General features: G+C 41.0%; 2 protein-coding genes across 2 annotated transcripts in view; one reads left to right on the plus strand and one right to left on the minus strand.

Moving 5' to 3' along the window:
* Nucleotides 1-412: 412 nt before the first annotated feature.
* On the minus strand, nt 413-15,971 carry LOC102290816 (synaptic vesicle membrane protein VAT-1 homolog). Its single transcript, XM_005928190.3, has 6 exons — nt 15,290-15,971; nt 9,686-9,893; nt 5,372-5,542; nt 5,146-5,235; nt 2,590-2,828; nt 413-820 (listed from the first exon to the last, which is right to left on the minus strand). The coding sequence occupies exons 1-6, from the start codon at nt 15,761-15,763 to the stop codon at nt 641-643; spliced, it is 1,362 nt and encodes a 453-aa protein (XP_005928252.1). The 5' UTR covers nt 15,764-15,971; the 3' UTR covers nt 413-640.
* A 3,415-nt stretch (nt 15,972-19,386) lies between these two features.
* LOC102290514 (rho-related GTP-binding protein RhoN) overlaps nt 19,387-25,601 on the plus strand; it is a 37,220-nt gene continuing 31,005 nt past the window's right edge. Inside the window, exons 1-2 of the mRNA XM_005928189.3 lie at nt 19,387-19,938; nt 21,265-21,352. Coding sequence (XP_005928251.1) covers nt 19,834-19,938; nt 21,265-21,352 — 193 coding nt within the window. The 5' untranslated portion in view covers nt 19,387-19,833. The remainder of the gene's footprint in view (nt 19,939-21,264; nt 21,353-25,601) is intronic.

Below are 25,601 nucleotides of genomic sequence, written 5' to 3' on the forward strand. Positions count from 1 at the left end.
AAATGATCTTAACTGTATATGCAGCACAAAGCTGGACAATTTTTATAATGCACGTTGTGATGTTGGTTCATTGGTGTGCCAATTTTGAAGAGGCGCTGTTGGCAGATTAGATGCTGTGGTAGACACGATTGTAGTCTGAAGGCAGCACAGTCCCATTTAAACACTGCTAAAAGTGCAATTTTCTGTTTTTAAGCAAAGCTCGTCAGTCCTACTTTTCAAAGTGATTAGTCAGTGTTCAGTTTAATAAGCACCAGCCCTGGTATGTTGTTATCACCAGTGTTATGTTAGAGCTGCGAGCAAGCTGTTGTCATAGGAAACCAAAAAACACAAACACAAATAAATGCCGTCTTCTTTTACCAATTGTGAATTTTAACAACAGTCCGTAATCAGAATGCATTTTCTTCAGGCGATGTATCAGAATGCAGTGACATTTTATTTAAAAGTTACAAACAAGTGTTCCAGACAAAGACACCACAGTATAACCATATTGCACAACAAAAATCCATCAACATTTCCAAAAAAATACTGACAAAGAATTCATGACATCTTGCTTTTTTCCTTCACCCCGCCTTTTTTTTTTTTTTTTTTCTCCCTTAAACAGCCGAGCAAAAAAGGAAACCCTCGAAATAAACACTCTTACTCAATCCTTTTCTGCTTTAACTTCCTCTTCTTTCTTCTCGCTGATGGCAGCATCATTTTCCACATTTTCCCCAGCCTCAGCATTGGACTTTGGCTTCTCTTCCTCCTTCTTGGGTTCAGGAAGAAGGATGACTTTCCCAATATTTTGGCGTTCGTGCATGCGCTTCATGGCTTCAGTCACCTGAGAAGAGACAGGGGAGCAGAGCAGATGTTCACATTGGGCAGTAACTGAGCGCATCAGCCATTTAAATGCAGCCAAAAACTATTTGCGAGTCACTAAAACCCCGATAAACACAATCTGCTGTAAAGTTCCTCTCTGGGCAATAACAGAAAGTTCTTGTTTGAATGTTTAAGGGATGGGGGGGAAAAAAAAGACAGAGTCATACCAACTTGGCCACATATGGCACAACAATGACTTGCAGTTACCTTACAAAAGTCTTATTATTTTCAGCTAATGGATGCATATTTACACATCAAGCAGACATGGAGCCCCACACACATACACACCACAACATGTATAGGGTGCTTTGCTTCGGCCCTGTTTTGTGTCCACTATTTCTAGAAGGAAATCTTCGGCTTTTACAACCATCTGCTTCCCTACATTCATTTCCTGCTTGCTAAATTTGGTACTGGAAACCTAACCTACATATTAGAGAACTGCAGGAAGGAAGTGCAGCTGATGAGTGAAAAGGCAATAAAAAGCAAAACAACAAAAAACTGAGACTGTACATAGCAGCAAAAGACTGATCACTGTGGAAGATCTAAGTCCCCCACTTGATTTGAGCAGCTTTAATTGAAAGGTGAACAAAGTCTGCCCCATGCTGAATTAGCCACTGCCCAGCCAAATAAGTCACAGGCTAATATTTAATTCACCCGCCTTTAGGCTTGATGATGGCGCATGTTTAGACAGCATCGTTTGGATGAGGCTAATCAAAGTCACATTTATTTCTATCCAGGGTGACATTCATTTTTTGCCAAGATCTTGATTTGATGAGCAGAGTCTTCGCCAACACATCCCAAAGATTCCCAGTGGGGTGAAATTCTGGACTGTGGTGAAATTGACATGTAATGTTCCCCAAACTGCTCTCTCATTGTCATCTCGGAACACGTCTGTATCATCAAGGGAGAAAAAGATGGGACTGATGGGAAAACCTGGCCATTCAGTGAATTCAAGCAGTCAGACAATTTTTATTTTTTGAATAACATCACTGAATGCAGACCAGACTAACTGAAGTACCACCAGTTCACAGCACTGACCCTGCAGGCTCATATGGTAGGCACTAAGCATCACTTTATTCACCCATTTTCTTACCCTGACACTGGGGAACAGGGTGAATCAGAATCAGACTACAAACCCTTTCAGTTGTTCCAGTATCCTCATTATGCTCTCTAGCAAACTAAAGCTTCTATCCCTAGCTAGCCTACCTGACTTTTCTTAAGGCTACATGCTTAGTCCCAATCCCTTGAATTGTCTTGTGCATGTGGAAGGTGCTCTTATCTTGACTAGCAAACACAGCTTTCCGGTTGCAATCTCTGATCACAACCATTCAAGATTCTTTGCCTGCACTCCACCCATCCCCGCCAACATTTCTTCCTCAAAGATAAAGTTTCACTATTCTTCTATTAATATTGTTTTGGGCCATTATCCATCTAAAACTGGAGCAATGCCTTTTACACAACCCAAGGATTTGTCTAAAACCTGATTCTTTAAGAAATGAGAAGCTGCGTATGGCATCACTGATGAATAAATAACTCCCTACCAGCTGAAATGCATCAATGACTACGATAATTATCCAGTGGAAGGCTCTTACCCATTCGAGAGCAAGATAAATGTCAATGTATACTTCAATATGCAGTAAAGTAAATACAGAAGCAGTTCCAACAAGCATCTTCAAAAACAAGGAATTGTTTTTATTTATTTTTTTACACTGCAAACCCGATCAGACTTACCTCCTCAAAGTGATAGCTGGAGTCAATGCGGGGCTTGATCTTTCCCTGCTTGTAGAGCTCAAGCAGCGTAGACATAGTCCTGCTGAAGAGCTGCTCATCAGTGATGTATCCCAGGTGGAAGCCGCTGACAGCTTTGTTGGACTGCATCAGTTTCATGGTGTTCAGAGAGAGCTGGTTATACCAGGTCTTTGCCATGGCCAGCAGGTTCTTCCTCTGGCCCGTCACACAATTGGCTGCACCTGCAATGTCAAACAGTGATTAAGAGAACATTGAAAAAAGGCAGAAAACCCCCCAAACTTCACAATAATCGTCTCACTACCTTATCACAACCTCCTTTAACTTTACTGCGTTGCAAATAAATGTTTGAGCATCAACTGATTTCAATTCAGTTTTATTTATGCAGCGCCAAATCACAACATCAGTCGCCTCAAGGTGCTTTATATTGTAAGGTAGACCCTACAATAATACATACAGAGAAAAACCCAACAATCATATGACCCCTGTGAGCAAGCACTTTGGCGACAGTGGGAAGGAAAAACTCCCTTTTAACAGGAAGAAACCTCCGGCAGAACCGGGCTCAGGGAGGGGCGGGGCCATCCGCTGCAACTGGTTGAGGTGAGAGAAGGAAGACAGGACAAAAAACATGCTTTGGAAGAGAGACCGTGATTAATAGCACGTATGACTCAATGCAGAGAGGTCCATTAACACATAGTGAGTGAGAAAGGTGACTGAAGAAGAACTATTCAATGCATCATGGGAATCCCCCACCAGCTTACGTCTATTGCAGCATAACCAAGTGAGGATTCACGGTCATCTGGTCCAGCCCTAACTATATGCTTTAGCAAAAAGGAAAGTTTTAAGCCTAATCTTAAAAGTAGAGATAGTGTCTGTCTCCCGAATCCAAACTGGAAGCTGGTTCCACGGATGAGCGGCCTGAAAACTGAAGGCTCTGCCTCCCATTCTACTTTTAAATACTCTAGGAACAACAAGCAAGCCTGCAGTGCGAGAGTGAAGCGCGCTAATTGGGTGATCTGGTACAAGGTCATTAAGATAAGATGGGGCCTGATTATTTAAGACCTTGTATGTGAGAAGCAGGATTTTGAATTTAATTCTGGATTTAACAGGGGGCCAATGAAGGGAAGCCAGTACAAGAGAAATTGAATTCTTCTTGTAAATTGCATGAGACAGACTCGCCATTAATCACGTGCATGATGTCAGTGGAGAAGATGCATCAGGGCCAAACTACCCCACAAGAGAAGGTAAACAGTTTAATGTCCCATGTCTTTCTGAGTTTGAACCCAGCTTCATTTTGTCCCCAGTTTGGTCATATCTCGAAAATATGTCAAAGCCAAGGTTTTCAGTTCAGTTTAATTAAAACAAATCTTAAAGTCATTATTTAAAACTGTTATCAGGTTAGAATTTTCTATGCTTTCAACAGATGGGTCAACTAACACTGAAGCATGCTAAGTACAGGGAATTCTGCTGTGCAAAGCTACCGACTTGTTTAGCAACAGTGGTGAATCAGCACAGACTTGCTTTGAAAACATGGTCAGATGAGAGCATTTTAACCTAGGACTGTAATCCCAAATCCTGAACCTCTGATGTTCCATTCATAAGGAGAAAAGCGGCACATCGACCTTTCAAGATTGAGCCATTTATTCCGGCAGTTAGAGGAGCAGATTACACGTGCAAAACACCCTCATGTTTTCACAGCTGTGGACTCACCCCACGCCTACGGTGTCTGCTACCTTAATTAATGTTTACATCTGCCGAGCATCAAATCAGAGCTGGCTCCAAACCTGTTGATCCATGTCAGAGAAGCCACAGGTGTGGCTGCATTTTAGACTACTACCAACAAGGCTGTTCACCTCAATTTTATTTATACTGCACTAATTCACAAGAGGCACCGTTTATAATGTAAGGAAAGTGCAATATTAGAGAGAAAACTCCAACAATCAGATGATCTCCAATCAGGAGGCACTTGGCAACAGTGAGGAGGAAGAATTCTTTTTTTAAACAAGAAAAGACCTCCAGCATAACCTGGCTCAGGAAGGACATGCAAGACTGCCTTTAAGATATTAGCTTCACTGGCTCCCTATTAAATCTGAAATTTATTTAAAGTCCTGTATGATCATGCCCCATCATACTGCATCTTAAAGATCCTTTAGAGAGACGATCCATTGCCTTTTAGCACTGTATCGAGGAGCAACAGTTTCCATCTTCCTGCTTTTGAAGCTGCTGCATGTTATGGAACTTGGATACAGCTTTAGCCTTGAACAGCTCGGTATTCATTGCATAAAAGGGAAAGAAAAAAAAATGAGGCCGACATTACAATGACAGCGTGTGTAGGAGGAAAACAAATTATACACTCATTTAAAATAAAATGCTACTCTGCTAATCTAATCAGGTCTCATTTTAAAAATAAATAAATTTAAAACACCATGACAGGTTAAATAAACCAAGTGAAATAAAGCTTTAGTAGAAACACCAAAGATCTCTCTCTCCCCCCCCCCCCAAAGGATGTCTACACAATGCATTTTTGTTTGTGCGTCTTACCAAAGACTATAATCATGCCCAGGGGCTTCAACAAACTATAGCCTTTTTGGGTGTCAGAGCCACCAAGGGGGTCGAGGACGATGTCCACACCTGCAGAGACAGAAATAAAAGGGCAAAGCTTTGTAAATTTCTAGATAACAGAACATGACAATGTTCAACACAACGAAAACATGAGGCAAGGATTTCCATTGGTGCAGTAGTAAAACAAGAGTATATTTTTTTTTACCCTTCGGGCTGATTTTGCGGATTTCCTCCACGTAGTCTTTGGTGCGGTAGTCGATGGGGTGAGTTACCCCGCCTTGGGTAATAGTCTCATGTTTGGAAGCCGACGCCGTGCCAAAAACAGTCACATCCTGCACAGTTTGACACAGCTGGGTAGCAGCAATACCCACACCACCTACAGATGTGCAGACAGCAGCAAAGACCGGCATGAGAACAGGAGGAGCAGGTGTTTCACTTTCAGCAAAAGAGGTTGTGTGCGGTCTCTCTGAACCACTCAGCAATTTTCTCAAACATTCAAACTATGCTTGCTTTGAATGTTGCGTTCGTACTCAACCGGGCTCCTAGTAAATACATTTTAAGGGGAAATTTAAATGACGATACTGTTGTTACCAAGCAACTGTAGTGAGCTTTTTACAAATCTAATGACTAATGATTGAGACAAAACACTTTACAAGATATCAACTTTGCCCATCTGAATTTGTGTAATCAGTTAATATTTGCATTTGATAAAAAGATAAACCATGAGAAGACCGGTAGATTCCATTCTTCACATGTGGAAAGTTCTGCATCTGTTGTATAACTCGTTTTGACCTTTTACACGTTTTGGCTTAAATGTCATGTATGCGCTGTAAATAAAATGCTAAGTGGTTAAGAGCCAGACTGTACATCAATATGTAGGTGTCGTTTCTACAGCAGCATAAGTAATGCTGCTCCAGAACCATGACTGCAGCTGATAAATGATGTCATGGCTTTGCAATCTAAGGGTAAAGGTCACGAATGGGAGACATTTGTCTTTCTAACACCTGTTTAATGTTTTGTCCATTTTGACTCAAATTATTATGTTGTCCTTAAACTAACCAAAGTAACATAAATAAATAAATAAATAAATAAATAAATAAATAAATAAATACACACACATATATACATACATATATACACATACATATACACACGAAAAAGAAGAAAAGAAAAAAGTTACACTTCAAAAACTACAGACCGTCTCACACAGGACACCAACCAGAGTCTCCTGGGTGTCTGTTTTGCATTAGGCCCTCTCATTCATCACAACCTTTTCCAGGCCTTGATCCTCTTCATAAGACTTCTCTCTACCAGAAGAGCTTTAGTATTTTTGCCTGACTGTAAACAAATGTTGAATGGAGCTTCCGAGTCTGAAGTCAAAGCACAAGTGCTTTAAATAGGCATTCTTTTAAATGGTCAGGAGGGAGCGATACTCGAAAATCTCAGTACAGTCTCACTCCTTGCAGCCAGACATGTGACCTTAATGTTAACTTGTGCACCATTTTGGGCCTAAAAATCATAGTGACATTGTAGGATCAAGGGAATAAAGGCCTACAGACCAAGCCACAACAATAGGTCATGAGTAGGAATGGGAATCAAGACCCGATAGCTCAATTCCTTTTAATTATTCCGTTGTATTCTACTCTATTGCCTGTCAATTACGCTCATCGGTTCTGCTTCCACTTGTGCTAAAATCAGTTGATTTCAGTTCGTAGAGGAGGAAAATAGTGACGCAGTCTGCAGCGTGGATATGGATATAACTTTAATTTTTTTACTGCACAGTGAAACGACTGCATTATGCTATTATGACAACAACTTCAGCACAATGCGAGCATGCTAACGCCAAGCTAGCCAAGAACCCAGAGTGAAGTTGGGTTGACTGGATGCTGACCCCAGCCCAGCAGCCAGACCCTGAACTTCACCAAGCAGTCAGGCTGCAGCGTGCATTTCTACTGGGTCACGTTTCTAAAGTAAAATCACTGCTTTAGTTAAAAAGCATTTCCCAAGTGGTTGCTAGACGTTGATGAAGTTAATGGGAAAATTATTATTTAAACCCCAGTTGCACAGGCCTACAGACTGGTCAGTGACCCCTCAGACTGGTTTTCAACCAGTTGGGAAATACATTTTCCCCCTAGTAACTGGTGATTGAATCACATACTAAGGACAACTCTTGAGCAAAGAGGTGATGAGAAATGAATAAAAGGTCTATGGGAAAATTATCCAAGTAACAATGTTAGTTGAGTTCGTTTCTTATCAAAATATTACCACTGAAGTCACATTTACTTCTTAATTAAATTATGATCCTCATTAGATTTAAATTGGCAATAAATTAATGCTTTAAGGTGGAGTCATCACAACACTAATTAGTCAGCGATTGTTTTGAAGCAACATTATTTATGATTTGGTAGGAAATACACCAGCATGGGCCGGTATTAAATCGGAGCTGGTCAGATTATTACTGTCATCGCCTCACTTTTTCCCCCTAATGTCCTCTCGCTCTCCACATCACACCCAATTCCACGGAGAGCGTAATTTAGAGATGCGATTTAGGCTACGTCCACACGTACCCGGGTATTTTTGAAAACGCAGATTTTTCTATGCGTTTGCACCTTTCGTCCACACGTAAACGGCGTGTTTGGTCACTGAAAACGAAGATTTTTAAAAACTCCGTCCAGGGTGGATATTTTTGAAAACTCCGTTTTTGCATTTAGTGTGGACTAGAAAAACGGAGAAAACGCAGCGTCAAAGGTGTGCGCAATTTTTGACGTCACACTGTGCGCCACGTTATTGTTTCGGTGAAATAAACTTCTACAATACTGTTACTGTTACTTCTACTCTCTGCAGTGTTTAAATGCTTACATATACACACAGTTACTGTCCCTCCACACATATGTCTCGGTTCTGCTTCTATGCCCCAGCTTTGTTTACTTTTTCCCACCGAGGCTTCTAGACTTCTGATTGGCCAACATTTCTGCACGGTTAGGAATATATCGCCACCTGCTGCTTTGGCATGTTCATAGCAGCGTTTTCCTTCATTTCTGCCTTTACGTGTGGACGGGATTATTTTTTAAAACGAAAACTGAAAATCTCAGTTTTCAAAAATACCCGTGTACGTGTGGACGTAGCCTTAGAGGGTGGAAACCTCAGAAGACAGGTGAACAAAAGGCGACATAGAAAGCAGTGCTTTCTGATCTCTGTGGCCCATTTCCACTTAACAGTGAAAGGCTTTTGAAGATGATGACCGCCTGGGCCTGCAGGTTCACCAGTAATCCTTTCTGCCCTCATGATTCACACAGGTCAGCTGACACCCATTCACCCACTCAACAGTGATGAGCAGCCTTTGAGAGGGAGGATGCAGAGGAGCAGAAGAGCAACTGAGCATCACAGTAACTGTCCTGTACTCTTCGACTCAGTGTAGGGGGATCAAACACGCAGATATTTGTGCTGCTGTGACAACACAACGTAAAATCTTTGAATTCAAACTGAATAAAGTGCAAAGCTAAACACACACACACTTCCTCAATTCTCTCAGCTCTAACTGGATTATACCACATGCTCATAACTATCACAGTTATATTGTCAGCTGTGCAGCTGTTTCACAAGTTCAAGATATTTTCAGTAACAATGTGAAAAATGTCATCACAGCCTCATAGCTGAAAGTGTCAACTGCACATGCACTGCAAACTTTTAGTTTTCCTAATAAGAGTGTGGTGATCTCTATTTGATCAAAGGCAGAAGTGAAATGTCACACTAGCTGACCCTATAACTGTGACATACAGCTAAGAAAGGCCTTGGTTTATAACTCCTGGACATGCACACTCATTACAGATGGTTTTGTGTAAGAAATTTGCATTTGAGAAGTGTTGCCCAAGCAACCATTTGTGATAATAATCCAGTTTCGTATGAAGATGTTTTGACATAACACACCTCTTCACTGCTGATTTTAAGTCTTTTAGCTGATAATCCTTGAGCACAGAAATGCAGCTGCATTCAAAGAGCTGATTAGCAGGAGGGAGCATGCTGTGCGACTCTTTACACGTTACCCAGGAGACTGACAGAAGGTTTGTTACACCTTCTAATTAACTGATAACGAGAGTAGTCTTGTCGCACAAGATTGGGGATGCCACTGAGCTAGTCTGAGGAGATCCTTCATTATCTATTCCTCAAACTAATTTTCACACTAAGGCTACACGTACGATTATAAAAATTATCAATTAACTGAGTAATGATTTGATGTAACAAAAAAAAACTGGGTCATTTGATAATTTTAGGATACACATCAAAACAGTGTTTATCATCTTACACCAGGGTGCAACCGCTGTTTCAGCTCCTCGCCACGTAATGTGCAATTTATACTTCTGCACTGTGTGGACCCTATGGTGTCGCCTGCACGAGTGGACGTCACGATTCTCAGCATTTATAGTGCAATCTCACATGTGAGAAACGAAGAAGAATAAAAACAAAAACTCCTCACTAATTTTATTTGGAAATTATTTTCAGGCGTCTCCACGAGTCTTACCTGCTGCCATGTGTATAAGAACGCTTTTGCCCGGCCTAAGATTGGCCATCTCAAACAGCATCATGTAGGCGGTCATGTAGTTAATAGTTAAAGCAGCACCTTCCTCAAAACTCATCTCCTCGGGCATAAGGAAGGTGCGGTCAGCGCTCACGACAGCTACTTCCTGCCACATGCCGCTGCGGGCCAATGCGATGACACGATCGCCAACCTGAGGGAAGGAAAGAGGGGACAGGGAGAAGGTGCTGTGAAGTCAAACTAAAACACAGACGTTCACAGCTGTGGAATGATTCATTTCTTCATATCAACTTAATACGGGAAGCTTAAAAGTTTTATTTAACAAAATTATAAATCAGTAAACACAAATTACACCTGATGCTAATCTGAAAGTAAAAAACAAAAGTGGGGAAGTTAAATTAGTGCTTTTTAAACTTTCCTGTCATTCAGCTTAGTTTCACTCTGATTAGTTTTCCTCCTGTGGTCATCTATGCCCCACTTTCAGCAGCTCAGTGCCCCACATTTTGAAACCTGGCGTTCTATTGATCTTTGTAGAAAGTACAAAACAACTGCATATTTCCACAGTGGGGGAAGAAACCTCAGACTAATATCTCAAAGGCTGAACAATAACAGGCAAAGTCTGTAGAACCAAAAGTAGGGAAACTGAGCGCCTGTAACTTGAATAGGCATCGTTTCTAAAAAGATAAACAAACGGTGAAAAGAATCGCATTTGCTCCATTTCTCATACAGTGCTGTGCAAAAATCTTCAGCCACCCTTTATTTCTTTACATTTTTGCTCTCAAGGACTTTATTATTTTGTGGTCTCGAGCAATAGTTCTCCAGGGTTTCTGGAGGTCTTTCCATGTTTTTCTTTGGACATTGGGTTTTTTTCCCCTCCAGTTCTAACGGGAAAAAAAACCCAAGTCAGTCTTGTGATTATTAGAGATTTACATTTCATGCATTCTTTCCAAAATACATTCTCACTACATTGTCTGAGTCCACAAACTTCTGTGCCTCAGTGAAACTCACAGCACCCTCTCAAACAAACTAAAACCATTAAACAAGACGACATTTTAACATTCATTCTCTGGTCATGGGGACATCAGATATGGGGGCTTATGGGAAATGCTGTTCATGTTTAACGGCCTTCCTAAATTCAAAGAGTCATATGACCAATGTTGCGAAAAGTTCCAAAAATGTGAGGGGTGCAGGAAAGCAGCCTGATCTGATGATGAATGCTGCAGTTTCCTGCTAAAACAGCTTCAAGAGCTGAGTCACACCCACTTCCTGCTGCACACAGCCCATGACAATAGACAGATGACACACACAAATATTTACACTCGCAAACACAGTAAACACACACATACACATCCACATTTGGTATGCGTGTGTGCCCCAATTTTTGGAGAGTTATTGTAAAAGCCTCAACTTCCACCTCAGATGACACGCTCGATTTCTCAACCCCTGCACTTGTGAAACATTAAAAACTTGCAGGATCAACTCAAAAATTCATAATAGCCTGTTTTCCCCCTTTCTTAAAGAAGGGCTGAGTTCATTTCTTGGAAGGTTGACATAAAGTGAAGTCACTGCAGAGACTACAGAGTGGAAATAGGACAGTGAAAACCTGCTGCTCATTTGAGTCAGTCTTGACAAAAACTAGCGCCACGCCTGGTTTTCTGCAGCTCATTTTAGCGCATCGAAATCTGTCTTTGCCACTAAAGCATCTCAGTAGCCGAGAGAAAGAGCAGATCTTCATCCATAATTCAGAGTCGTGTGAAAACAAAAGCACATCCTCTTAATTCTAAACTTTTCATAACAGGGGAGAAGTAAGCAAACCCCACTGACTCAGTAGCTCGTAGAAGCAAAGCTAGCAGCTGTAGCTTGACAGTCATTTGCTGTATGACTTTCAGTCATCACAGCATTTCAGTCAGGTTGCAGTCTGAACTTTGACTTGGTCATTGTAAAACCTCGACTCTTTTCCTCTTTCAGACAGTTTGTTGCAGATTTGCTGCCATTCTTGAGATCGTCATGTTGCAGGACTCGATTTGGGCCAAGCTTTGACTCTCAGACAGGTAGCTTCACATTCGACTAGAATATTTTGGTATACAGAAACATTTGTGGTCACCTAAATGACTGCAAGCAACAAGCCCAAATTATCACCTCTACCACCATGCTTGACAGTTGTATGAGGTGTTTATGGTGATATGCTGTGATTGTTGGTCACCAAATGTGTCACTGTATATTACACCCAACCTTGGTCTTGTCTGTACAAAAGGCATTATCCCAGAAGTCTTTGCAAATCTCAGCTGTGCTGAACAAGCCACACTTGCTCAGTCTTTTTCATAATTATACTGTCATCAAGTTTAACAATTACCATGCTAACTGAGGCTGGTAAAGTCTGAGATGCAGCCCACTCCCAGTTTCTCCAAGCAACGGTAAAGCGTGACCTTGGTGAGTTCGCTGGGACCTCCACTTTTGAGAAGAATTGTGGCATTGTGCTAACATGCACCTGAATGCTCAGACCAGCAAATTGCCAAAGACTGTTTTTGTATACTTTTAAACATGCAGAGCTCAGTTAATGAAGTGAATGTGATTAGCAGCACCTGGCTGCTGCTGAGCCTGTAATTCTATGGAAGCAGTAAAGGTGTAGCTAGTTTTTCCAAACGACTGCATACCATTCTGACCGTTTGTGCATTTTACAGCAGCCAATCATACAGATTGTTTTGTTTTTACGTTCAAGACTAACACATGCTCTAAACCAAAAACTAAATTAAAAAAAAATAAATATAAAAAAATCTGCAAAAGCTACGTGAAAATGGAAAATGTGTGCCTTACACTAAGAAAGTTTAGCGAAATGGTTCCCAACTCCCTCCAGTATTTACGTAATCTAAATGTTTATAGTATAGCATGTAAATACTCCTAGGACAGATTAAATGCCTTGGAAAGAAAATGCAGTTAAGTGCATCGATAGCTTAACATTTGCACCACATGCACCAGACCAGAAAGCATGCGCTGTGCCGACCTAAACACATCGCTTCGCACATCAAGTCAATTAAAGCCCATATTTGTCAAACAGGTGGCATCTTGCATCCTTTCTCAGGCAGTCAGCTGGAATGCTGGAACAAAAACTGCTGCTCCCATCTTCCTGAAATAGCAGTAAAGGTGTGGGGTACAATCGTATATATTGTGCTTTTATTTTAGCATCACTAACAAATGGAAACTGGAAAGACAAGAGAAGCTGCATAACAAACCTAAACAGTCTTCTTATGAAACAGCCACACCCTGAAGCGCTCTCATCTGGAGCCTCGCTCCAGCCTCTCAGTATCAGTCTCTGAAAACACTCTGGCATCCCTAAATGTTATTGTCTGCACTGCAGTCCCACCCACATCCTTACACTAACCTTAACCAACTATCTCGCATGTTAACCTTTAAATTCCTGTTGGGATTTCTCACTGCTTCCTGCACTGCTGCGGCTGGTGCTTTGTGGTGTCTTGTGTTTTGATGCTTCCTTCCAAAAAGGAAGTGTTGGAATGAATATGATCCACAAAAATGGAGGGAATGGAAAGAGAGGAGGAGAGCAGTAAGTGGTGAAGAAGGGGGAGGAGGAGGGAAATTCCATGCTGACACTTCAGGATTGGGAGGACTTTCAGTGATTCTTAGAAAATACACATAATGAAGCTATCATGCAATTAACTGCATGGATAAAGAAAGAAAAGCTGGATCTGGTGGAAGAATATTCAAGTCCTTTGCAAACAAACAGAAGTAACCTCACTGTTAGGCCTTCTCTAGTTCACACACACTCTTATCTTAACATCTTATTCAAATGAGGATGATACAGAATACAGATGCGCCCCAGACACAGAAACAATAATGAAAGTGGATTTTACATAATCAAGGTCCCTTTGCAATATTGCGCTGCTAATTTACAGGGATGAGTTCCAAATTGTTTAAACCACTAGAATAGATTTCATCCAAGTTTATGATTACCTTTCATTGGCAGTGTTGTGTTTTTTGTGCACTGCTAAACAATCAAGTCAAACACACAGCAGTAAATCTGCACCCGAGCCAGATACATGCAAGACTGAAGATTAAAAACGTGTGCGGAGCTGCTTTTTCTGTCACACAGCAGGTATCGGGACCCTAATGATAGAATCAATAAGGCATCTGACCTTTAAACAGACTCGATAGTGGTGCTGGAATCCATAGAAACCTAATCTACCATCTTACTTGGTGTTCAAAGAGCCTGCAAATGCAGTGATCATTCTTGTTAGACAAGAATCTGAGCTATGAGACCTCCCTGTATGACACAAGCTTTATGACTCCAACATGATGTCAGTACATAACAAGCATAAACTGGGGCACTGATTTACTGTGCAAAACTCCCAGAAAGGTCTCATTTTCCTTCGACTCATGCAGATCTTAAAACAAGCAGTTTCTTTGTTTCTGATGTCAACATTAAAAAAAATTTAAAGGTTAAGATCAACATTCATCCACAACTGCTGCCTGGAAGTAATCCATTGCCAAGACTTGCATACAAACCAAATAATGCACCTACTGAACCCAGTAGGCTGGCTCAATAGTGCCGTTGGTCATGTGTGAGTGTTTTCCACCTTCCATTAGTGCACACAGAACATAAGAAACTCTTGTTAGATGGAAAAACAAAAAAACCAAAAAAAACCAAAAAAAAAAAACCCCTTCCTCTTTTAATTTCTGTGCAAACAAATCTGAACCAACAAGTGAAAAGTTACAGAACTTCTGCAAAAGGCATTAGCATATAAATCCATGAAGGTTACTTGCGATGAGTCACTTTGACGTTATCTTACACATACCACTGTAAAACCAAACGCAGTGCATAAAAGCAATGACCTTTGGCCACTGAAAGAGCTTTGTTACTTGAGTATGTGTTTAAACTGTGCCATAATGTAGCTGTGAGGCGCATGCAAGGTTCAAAGAGGCTAAAATCAGCAGCTCTCTAAATATAATCGAGTATAATTGCCAACATCAGGTGTTACAGCCTACGAGTTTCCATCAGTTTCAAGAATTTAAAAGGAGGCACACACTCACTTGGTTTAGAAATGCGCCTTTTCATCAGAGAAGAAAATACACGTAGCTTCTTTTGTGCAGGGGAGAAAATGTTAAAAACGCGTCAAGGCCAGACTGTCACTCAAACACGGTCAGTTTTCATAAGTGTCACACTTTCTAGCAGCTGCTCAAACGAACACACTACGATTAAGGTTGTTTATTGAAATGTCGCTGCTTGAGTGCCAAAGACGAGTCTGTGGTACACAGAAAGGAAACAGCCAGTCCAAACTCACGTCAGCTATAAATCTGATTATGCCTTCTGAGATTTGAGAGGAACTAAAATTAACAGCTATTAAAAGAGATTTCAGTTCACGGTTTTCACTAAAGAAACGTGGAAAGTGATGACAGCAGCGCTCTGGGTTGGCGTTTGGAAAAGATTACACGCGTCACGCACTGGCAAGAAATGCCGAAAAATGAAAGGCTCGGATACTTTGCTTGGCAGCTGCGGAGCCGCTGATCTGACGCTCTTTCATGACCACAGTGGAATTTTGTGGGTGTGGGGAAAGCATTTAGCAGGCCTTTACTCACTTTCCTGTCATTCACATCCTCCCCGACCGCTTCAATGACCCCGGAGCCCTCCATTCCCATCGTGACGGGCGGGGAAGGCAGCAGCTCGTACAGCCCCTGCCTGGCCAGCAGCTCGGCGAAGTTCAGCCCGCATGCCTTGACGCGCACCAGGACCTCTCCTGCCTTCAGCTTCGGCTTGGCCATCGTCTTCACCTGCAGCTTGACTTTGTCGTAGCCCCCATGTCCCGTGAGTACCAGAGCCCGGAAGGAGAGCGGCTTCTCCTCAGCGGCTGGTGTTGCAGCTGGTGGTTCTGCTACAGCAGCTGGTGGTTCTGCTACAGCAGCTGGTGGTTCTGCTACAGCAGCTGGTTCTGCTGCAGGGCTGCTGCTGCCTGACTCCTGCTGAGGTGCATCCGAAGCAGCTGAGGGAGGCTCATCAGGCTTTTTCTCCTGCTCAGGCTGTTGCTGCTGAGTTGGACCCTCTTCGCCAGACATGATAACCACTTTCTAAGTGCGCTTTTAAAGCTTTTCAGTTTGACAGTCGCGCCTGTTTGAGCGTTTCTTTCCAAACACTCCAAGAACGTTTAGTGCAAATTTTCTAGTATAAAAATGTGAAATAAGAGGGTGTTTCCTGCAGAGTCGAGTCCTCAGTAAGATGTGCGCGGTTTCCTGTGTATGCGCCTAGATCAACAAGTGCCCAGAGTCAAGAGCGGCGTATTTTATACAAGTTCCCAGAGTGATTTTCACAATAAAATACGGATGCCAATTTACCAAAACGTTTCTTTTCTCTTCTGTTCTTTCTCATTTTTGATGTGGCAGCTAAAATTGAATCCAATCCCGCAAGATTTAGATGAGTTTGTTTCAGGTTGTGCAGGTTAAAAAAAAGAAGAAAAATTATGGCACCCATGAAGACCTGTCGAGAACTGATTTTAAAAAGTCTAAAAAAAAACAACTTCCTCAGGCAATGCATTCATGTCCAATATTTTTCAGGGGATGAAAATGCTGAACACGAAGATTTGCCGACTAAGTAACATAAAAATAAACAATTCATTTCTAATAATATCCGCGTTTTCCTGCATGAGGACTTTAAACACACAAGCATAACAACATTGGATCTACACAACACTTTTTCGGGTACTCAGAGGCGTTAATAGACAAAACTGCTGCTCTTTGCATTCACTGAGCTCCACATAATTGAACCATTTTTATATTTCTAACCCAAAAATTGGCAGAGATAAGTATAAAAGCGATCTTTATAATCATGTTTCTGCAATGTGTCTAATTTCAAATGTGCTAAATATTCGCTGTGGACATGATCATGGGGTGTTTTTTTCTTTTCTTCTCTCTGGAGTTTATTTTTATAGTCCATCATCAAAGTAACTTCCGGTTCACTTCTGCCTCCAGGTGGCTTACTTGACATATTTAAAACGTGACCGATATGTGTTGTTGGCAAAAAGCTCAGAGACAAGAGCCAAAGAGCCGTGGAGAGCGTCAAAGCCCGGACACTGGAGCCCTGGAAAGAGAAGTGGGATTATTAAGATTACATAATAGTCAGGAGTTAATAAATGTGAATAAATTATGTTCTCAAATATAAGTCAAATGTTTTTGCAATACAAATTACTTTTAAAATGATTATTTAGCGGAATTTGAAAGCTATAGGAACCAATATGCCCCGGAAGCTGCACATTTGAGGTTATACATGAAAAAAAAAAAGCCTTACTGTAGAATAAACATCATTCTAATGTATTTAAAGCCACAGCTCTCCCCTCCACACACACTTTGTGCACACTCACACACTCACACTCCTGTGGTTGGTACAGACAGGAAGTGGGGACATGGTGAGAAAGATAAGAGTTGCCTTTTAAAGGGGCAGAAAAGTCAAACCAAACACTTTGCAATATATGTCTTGATGCCTTCTCAATCATCCAGGAAAGTAAATCTCCAAAAGTTGATTCTGTTCATCTGGACATAGCGTTTTGTGAGAGAAACGTTTCGTCACTCATCCAAGTGACTTCTTCAGTCTCAGCTGACTGTAGTTTTCCCCAATCTTAATCGTTTCTTCCACAAAACGCTACGTCCAGATGAACAGAATGAACTTTTGGAGACTTTGCATTATATATCTATATAGACATAAGGTAGGGTACAGCCTTCATGCCATAGACATCCAGTAAAAAAAAAAAATCTGGGGCGACTGAGTCAGATTCATTTCACTCAATGGGCCATGGGTCAGACAAATAAAAGGCATCAAGTTCAGGGACATGTTCTTGTTAAAGTATTTTTGAGCAACTTCTTAAGGCAATAGATGAAAACAGATGAGATATCTTGAAGAAAGTGATTAAAATTACAACCCTTAATCTCACTGGGGATGCTGGGATTACAGTTTACAGATTAGGCATAAAACCCTCACATGTACAGTTTCTTTAACAAAACAGTGAAAGTATTTTATCTCAACGCCTCACTATTTACACTCCTGTGCACAAGGTTAATACTGGCATCAGCAGGCTGTGTGTTATAGTGCATTTTGTGAAAAAGCAAAGTACTTAATGACTTCACTGCAGCTTTCACACTGGGTCTTTTCTATCTGAGAACTCTGGCCTTGTACATAGCCTCACACCACACGACTGGTGCAAATACGATGTTAACTGAAAACACAAAGAACTGTGGTTGCTAACTTTGATGTGAGGGGAAGTAAGCACTCTCAGATGTTCTGTGCTTAGACTTCGGTTTTACACCCCCTCACTGCTTAAAAGCTATTGACTACTATAGTTTAACTGCCTTTTCAGCTTTGCTGAAGCTAAAGTAATCAGTCTCTTCTCCATCTTCCAGCTGCTCCCTTGTCACAGCAGATTATTTGCATCCATCTCATCCTATCTGGAGCATCCTCCTCTGTCACACCAATCCTCTGCATGACCTCTTTCACTAGATCCATGAATCTTCTCTGAGGTCTTTCTCTTTTCCTCCTGCCTGGGATCTCCATGGTCAACATGCTTTGTAAAGTATATCCACCATCTCTCCTCTGCACATGTCCAAACCATCTCAGTTAACAGTTCACTGTTCTGTAGTGAATCCAAAACCCATCATGAGTACCTGCATAAAACAAGTCAGATCCCCATAACAACTTAATGTTTTCATCTTGATGCATGCTCAAGCATCCAGGTAAGTTAATGTTTTCTTTCTTTCCCCTGTCGTTCACCTATTGATCATGTTTACATGTCCATTTGATCATTTTTGTGAAGACAGACAAGTTAAAAGAAGGGCTGATGCATATCTTTTTCCTCATAATCAAATATTAGGATGTTTCCTTGGCAGAGGACGCCCGCTTTAAGTGTCTTTTTACTCACATTGTCTTTGCACAAAATAAACTTGTATCTGCTGAGACTATCAAACATACTGTTAATAAATTCAGAACATATGGTTTCCTTTTACATGTCACATTAAACTCTTGACGAGGCAACATTTTTAGTTTTCCAAGGACAATTTGACAGTTTACTTTCTTTCTGATGTTTTAGCAAAAGCAGAAAAGCGCACAATGGCTGTGGGATTTAGTAAAATACTGGAAAACAAGCTATTTTTTCTCTTTCTCTTCTCTCTTTTTTGACCAGAAGATGGAGCTAACAGGCTGCAAATGTTCTTTAGAAGTTGTAATGCGCTGAGGCAGATCACACAGATCTTATCCCTGGTAACAAAGTTCAGAATGAAGCTGGCATCTTGTGTTTATATACAAAAGAGCAGATTAGTGATGTGGGGGTGTCACACCAGAATCCTTCTATCAGCAGCAGTGTTAAAAACCTGACTGTCACTAAACTGTGAAGACTTGCAAAGTAAATCTGTAATCATAAAGATAATGATTTTGCTACCATGGAGTATATTCTGTATATTTGTCCTGATTCTGCTCTGTGACTTTATATCAGTAACTCAAAGTGACAGTTCATAAATCTATATAAAGTAGACGTGATTAATCTGGCTTTTTTCATTCAGCAGATATTCAGTTGTTTTGAACAGAGATATATAAACCCACCTGGGTGGATATACGACGCGGGGGGTGGCGCTGTGTCAAGCTGGGCAGAGTCTGTTATAGAAAGACGTGAACAGTTGCAAGTTTTCATTCAAAATAATAGACTGTTAGCCCGGCTGTATTAGCGCAATAACAGCAGCTGCTCGCAGGGTTAAGCTGCTTTTCTAGCATGACGCGGATGGAATACACTGAGCGTTAATGTTGTTTACATGGCCAGCACCACGTAGGCTTTAAATGTGAAAAGCCAAACAGGAATCTGCATTTTAAGGACGTGACTTTGACCGAAAGCATCAGCTGTGCGCCTCACTTGACTGGAAGAAGCAGTGGAGCGCAGCAGCGCGCAGGGCATGTAGCCGAAACTACACCAGACTGTGGAGTTGAAGTTTTCTTTTGTTTTCTTTTGTTTTTTTCTTTACCCGGAGTGTTTTATTCCATCTGTGGGAAAAAAAATAAACATTTAAAGCTGCTCTTCGACATTATTATTTGCTTGGAGCTAAATGACAAGGAGGTAGCGACACAGAAGCACTCAGTGATTTAAACAGGGGAAACCATGGAGAGCAAGGGATTACTTCGCTGTAAGATTGTGGTTGTCGGGGACAGCAAGTGTGGCAAGACGGCTCTCCTTCACGTTTTTGCCAAAGACTCGTACCCAGAGGTAAGTCAGCATTTATTAGAAATAGAAATACGCACAGCAGCCCTGAATGGTGCGACGGCACAGGTGCGTAAAGTCCCCGAAACCACGCGGCAGTGTTTTCACGTAGAGTGAGATCGCTTCAAGAAGGCTTGACATTGTGGATCATTGTGGGAACTGATTGATACCTAGTTAAATGTGTGGCCTGTAAACATTTATTATAATGTATTTGTGCCGCCAAAAATATCATGGAAGTTAAAACTCGAAACTGTAAATGGATGTTCTCTTTTTTCTTTTCTTTTTAAAGAAACATTATGGTGTTCTCGTTGTGTATTATTTCATCATGTCAGGATTTTACCGGGGTTTGTGTTAAGCCTCATCTAAAGTGATGCAACAGCATCATGTAAATTAATAACATAATTAGAATTCAGTGGCCAGTTATCACTGAATTTTTTTTGCTTACGTGCGCTTTTGCGCACCGTGTCCGTCTGTTGATGTGGGACTTTGCAGGTTTGACCAGAACAACAGAATAACCGCCTGGGAGCTAGATTGTGTGCTGTGAGACGCGAGATATTAAACCCGGGAGTGTGTAATGTTTTATAGTGGTGACCGAAAACCGAATAGAGGCAAAAAGTTCGCACAAGTAATACTTTGTCTCTCAGAAGTAGTACTCTGTCTTCTTTACTTGATTACATAATTTTAATTACACCAATAAGACATTAATAAAGTAAAATATATATATATATATATATATTAATATATATATATTATATATACTTAGTATATATATATATATATATATATATATATAATATATATATATCTTTTTAAGAACTAGTTTATGACAAAAAACTTACAGATTGTGGATGGATAAACCCCAAAGCATACTTTTTCAGCAAAACTAGAAAGGAATGCAGACTAAACTCACTAACAACAGGAAATGTGTTTAGTGAAGAAGGAAGAACTTGTGTTCCAAAGGAGGAGAATTTTTATGTGATGCAGGAAATGCATTCTGTCAGACTCTTGAACTGTTGGGATTAATCAAACCAAAGCTTTTTGAACTAAAGTTCAGAACTTGCAAATAGGTCAAAGCAAAGCATTGGACTCATCTACTTTCCACACACACACACACACACACACACACACACACACACACACACACACACACACACCATCTCTCGCCTCTTGACATTCACAACTGCACTTACCATCCCCACAGCAGCTATTTGAATTAATTAGGAATCTGACTGTTTTGTCATGAAAATCACACCGTCTTTCTTTTTTACAGTGGGCATATCATCTCCTCCAAGCTTTGATCTAATTTTAGCCACCACACGCCTCTCGTTTCAGAATTACGTTCCCACGGTGTTTGAGAATTACACGGCTAGCTTCGAGATTGAGAAGCAGAGGATCGAGCTCAACATGTGGGACACATCAGGTGAGATTCCCAATCATCTCTTTATGTTCTCCTTTCAACTCAAGATTATCACACCAGAGTGATGAAAGGTGTGCCGCATCATCAAGCCGTGATGAGGTTACTGAGCGAGGAGCTCCAGATCGGCAGACAGCTGACTCCTTGGAGTGTTCCGCAACTTCCAGGCTGTGGGCCAAAAACATGAACAACCACAATGTGTCAGGATAATCTGTTGAGAGTACTGACTGTTGTTTTTTTTTTTTTTAATTTCAAAATGAATTAATCTAGTCTGGGACGCAGAAACATAACTTGTGTGTATTTATATAACTTCAGTCCTACTTCAGAGCTCATCTGACACTTTCAGCAGCAGCTGAAGTGTTATGTGAGGCCTCTGAACAGCTTGTTATTCAACACATACCTACTCCGAGTAACAACTACAGCTAATCAACACATGAAAATGCAAATTAATTGCCTGCATACATGATTTTGATGAGGATTTTGGCATCTTGACTGAATTCATGCAACATGGCACCAGTTTATTTCAGATAACAAGTGTTCTCTGTCCACTTGTAGCGCTGAGAGCTTGCGAAGCTGTTGCACAAACTCTTAAATGTGTTCACTGAACATTTTTTGATTTACAAAGTCATTATATCTTTTCAAGATTTCACTTTGGAGAGATGATCAGACGGAGGGCCTCTATGGGTCTCCAGATGTGCATTAACTCTCTCCCATTTTAGCCTTTAGACCCCTTCATGTTTCATTTCTACTTACAAAACTCCCCAAAACTTGTTCTCACACAGCGTGAGAGCAGCTTTACTGCAAAGTGCTCCATTAACCTCCACCCGTGCAGACAGGGAGACCAGCTAGGCAAGCTGGAGATTAAGAGCTGCTGCAGCTGCCGAGGCTGCTTTGCGGTGGGTGAGGCCGCTCTGCGGTGTTTAAACAACACCCTGCGAAATTACCGGCTGGCTCACGCACACACCTTTCCCTCACTAAAACACTTAAACAGTAATTTACTTCGCCTCGGAAAGAAATGCAATTCACCTTTTTGTGCGAAGCAGGTGCCGTTCAGAATTGTTGTGTCACATTATTGGAATCTGAGCGGACATGACGCTCCCAGTTGTGAATGAGTTTATGAGGTGTGAGGTAAAAGAAGGGCCAGCTTCTGTCAAAAAACTCCATAAACATGTATAAGACAATAAAATCTGCTTATTTGTGCTACTGTGAAAGAAAAAGAGGAATTAGATTGTAATGTGCATCACTTTAGGAGGGTTTACAGAAGGATTTACTCAAGTCAGAGGGATTTTTCTTTATATACGGGCACCCCAAAATGTTGCATGCCTAACTGAAATGGATTTAAAAAGCAATACTATCTGATTTTATTAGAATTTTTTATACAAAACTATATTATAACTAATAAATGGTACTAAAAGCTATAAAAAGAAGCCAATTCTGCAAGCACCAGTGGTTACAATATTAGTTTTGTGTGCTCATTAGATGCCTTGATAAGAATCAGACGAGAGAACTTTTATTATACAAAGACATGGCCCCATATTGAGCAGCAGTGGTTAACGGGAGCTGATCCAACTCTGACCTTAGGTGGCTTCTTCCAGCTCTCTTTAAGTGAGGAGGAGACATGTGTGTTGCCTTGCAGCACCCCTGCCAGCTATTCTGGGTTTGTGTCAGGAGACAGGTGCATCGGCAACTACATCAGTAACACCACAATTCCCTCTGGTACCTGCTGCGTTTTACTAATAGCTGAACGGGGGGTTACAGTCACCTGGTGTGCTTACATGGAACTTTCTGTATATACACTGCTGCAATACCCTTGACTTTTAAACTTGCTCCTGCTTACTTTATGCAATCACAGATTTATGTGATTTGATAAAGAACATGCTTTAGCTGATATGTGTGTTTGTGACATGTGGCATGGCAGTGTGTGCAGTTTGTTTAACCGCAGGTGAACTGACTCAATGAAATTGAAGTTGTGGATGAAACACTAAATATAAAAAAAACCCCAATCCCAAGCTTCAGAGCACCAGAGGTTTCAAATTTAAAAGAGCAAAAACTCATCACACATTTTAAGCTATGAAGCTTGAACTCCAGTGTGGATGACAGGGGAGGAGATAAGAAGAGAAGGATCATGTTGAGTTGTTGTAGAGGCTCACAGATAGGAGAGTGTATTAGGCAAGGTGCCAGAAGCGGTCTCTGAGCTGCCCGCTTATTGTGCAGAAACAAACAGTGGATTTAATTAATCAGGCACTTGCTGTGTGACCGAACACTTGCCCCCTGTCTCTTTCATTCTTCATCTTGCCACACAACCCACCTCCTGCTTCCCTCTGCTACATCCAAACATGCTTGTAGTTTAAACTCCCTTCCTTGTAGGTTAAACTCTTTTTTCCCCCCTGCCAATTTAAACTTTACCCTGAATTTATTGCCCACTGGCTCCTTACACTTCCTCAGTCTTTCAGTCATTGTCATGTTGCTCTGTTTCTGTCTTCAGTCATGTGGCGCTGCAGGTGAGACCAAGTTGAGATCAAGCTCAGATAAATGGCAATGGCATTCCTGTAAAAAAAGAGACTCTTTCTAAATGGTTCTGCACCATTTCTATCAAAACAAGGCTGGAGTTGGTATGCCATCACAAAACTAAATCAATGAAAAAGAAGTGCATTGAGTGTATTGTAGTTAGAATAAAATACCTTCTATGTCTCCTCATCATGACACAGAGACTCATTCACTGTCCTGTAGTCCTGTTGGCTGGATTTTTGCAACTCATTATCATAAAGATGTTGAAAAAGAATCTCCAGTTAATCCAAAACGGTGCAATGAGACTTCCATTGGCCATGCATTAAATAAATAACACTGACTATTTTCGTCTGGGCCTCCAAACTCCGCAGATTGAGCCCCATCATATCTTAATGATGGCATAGTATTATATTATCCCAACAGAGCACTTTGCTCGCCGACTGCAGACTTACTTGTGGTTTCTAAAATTTCTAAAAGCAGATTTCAGCTCCTGTGGAACCACCTCAAGAGACAGACACCCTATCTACGTTTAGGATCAGAATAAAACATACTCTTTGATAAGGCTTATAGCTGGGGCTTGATCAGGTGACCAGGATCCATCTATTAGTTATGCTGCTACAGGCTCAGACTGCTGCGGGACTTCATGCAATACACTCAGCACTTCCTCTCCACTCACCTCTTGTTACTCCCCATATATCTCATTAAATTCTTGTCTTATTTCTTCCTTAGTCTGTGTTTTATCCTGTCTCCCTTTGTTCTTTCAAACTCCTCACCCCCCACCACCTCCTAAAACCAGTTGAGGCTGATGGCTGCCTCTCCCTGACTCTCATTCTGCCGGAGGACTCTTCCTGTTAAGAGGGAGTTTTTCCTTCCCACCATTCCAAAGTGATTGCTCATATGGGTGATCAATTTATTGTTTGTGCTTTATGCCTAATACTGTAGGATCTTTACCTTACAGTAATGGCTTGGATTGACTGTTTTTGTGAATGTGATTTATAAATAAAGCTGTTTTGAACTGGTTTGGATACTTTAGTATTTATCTAACCAATCAACAGTGACTCCCAGAGCAATGCTGTCTGGTTTATGCAACATGGGATGAATGCAAAGTTAATCACTGGTTTTAGTACAAGATGATGATAGACTGGATCTGATTTCGAATCACTGATGTGGTTGATTCATTCAGAGGTCTTGAATGAAGATATTTCCCCCCCCCAAAAAAAATCTCTAACTTTCAATGGTTTAATCAGTATTTGCATATACAGAGATCAGCCTTGAGGTTAAATAAATAACACTGACTATGTTTGTCACAATGCAATTCAAGACTGGGCCTCCAAACTCGGCATATTGATCCTCTACATAAAAAACTTAATTCACAAAGGCCCCCACACATTACAGATATTACCTAAAGGTATAAGTATACCCCCAAAGATGGATCGGAGATGTTTTTGTTAGCAGCAGGCGTGGCTACCCAATATGAGGTAGGCATTTTTAATGCTTTGGGTGAATGGTATGGGCTTTTATTCTAATTCATCTTCATAAAAAGCCTCTGCAATGTTTAATGGACAATGAATCCCATGGAGTCATCAGATCACAATAAAAAAAATAAAAAAAAACAACTAGAAAATAAAAGTAGTCTAAAATTGCAAGCATTATTGATTATGATGACACAGCAGTTGTGTAGCAAGAACTTGTTACTCTTCAAATAAAAAACAAATAAAAGTGCTTAAAAATCTGATCCCAGCTGACC

The sequence above is a fragment of the Haplochromis burtoni genome, unplaced genomic scaffold (assembly GCF_018398535.1).
Source record: "Haplochromis burtoni strain Fernald_Lab_line unplaced genomic scaffold, NCSU_Asbu1 Contig_108, whole genome shotgun sequence".
Lineage (NCBI taxonomy): Eukaryota > Metazoa > Chordata > Actinopteri > Cichliformes > Cichlidae > Haplochromis > Haplochromis burtoni.

Coding starts and splice junctions, on each gene's coding strand:
- LOC102290816 (XM_005928190.3), bottom strand. CDS start 15,763: ATGTCTGGCGAAGAGGGTCCAACTCAGCAGCAACAGCCTGAGCAGGAG. Junction 9,894..15,289: donor AGGATGTGAATGACAGGAAA/GTGAGTAAAGGC, acceptor TCCTTCCCTCAG/GTTGGCGATCGTGTCATCGC. Junction 5,543..9,685: donor TCTTATACACATGGCAGCAG/GTAAGACTCGTG, acceptor GCACATCTGTAG/GTGGTGTGGGTATTGCTGCT.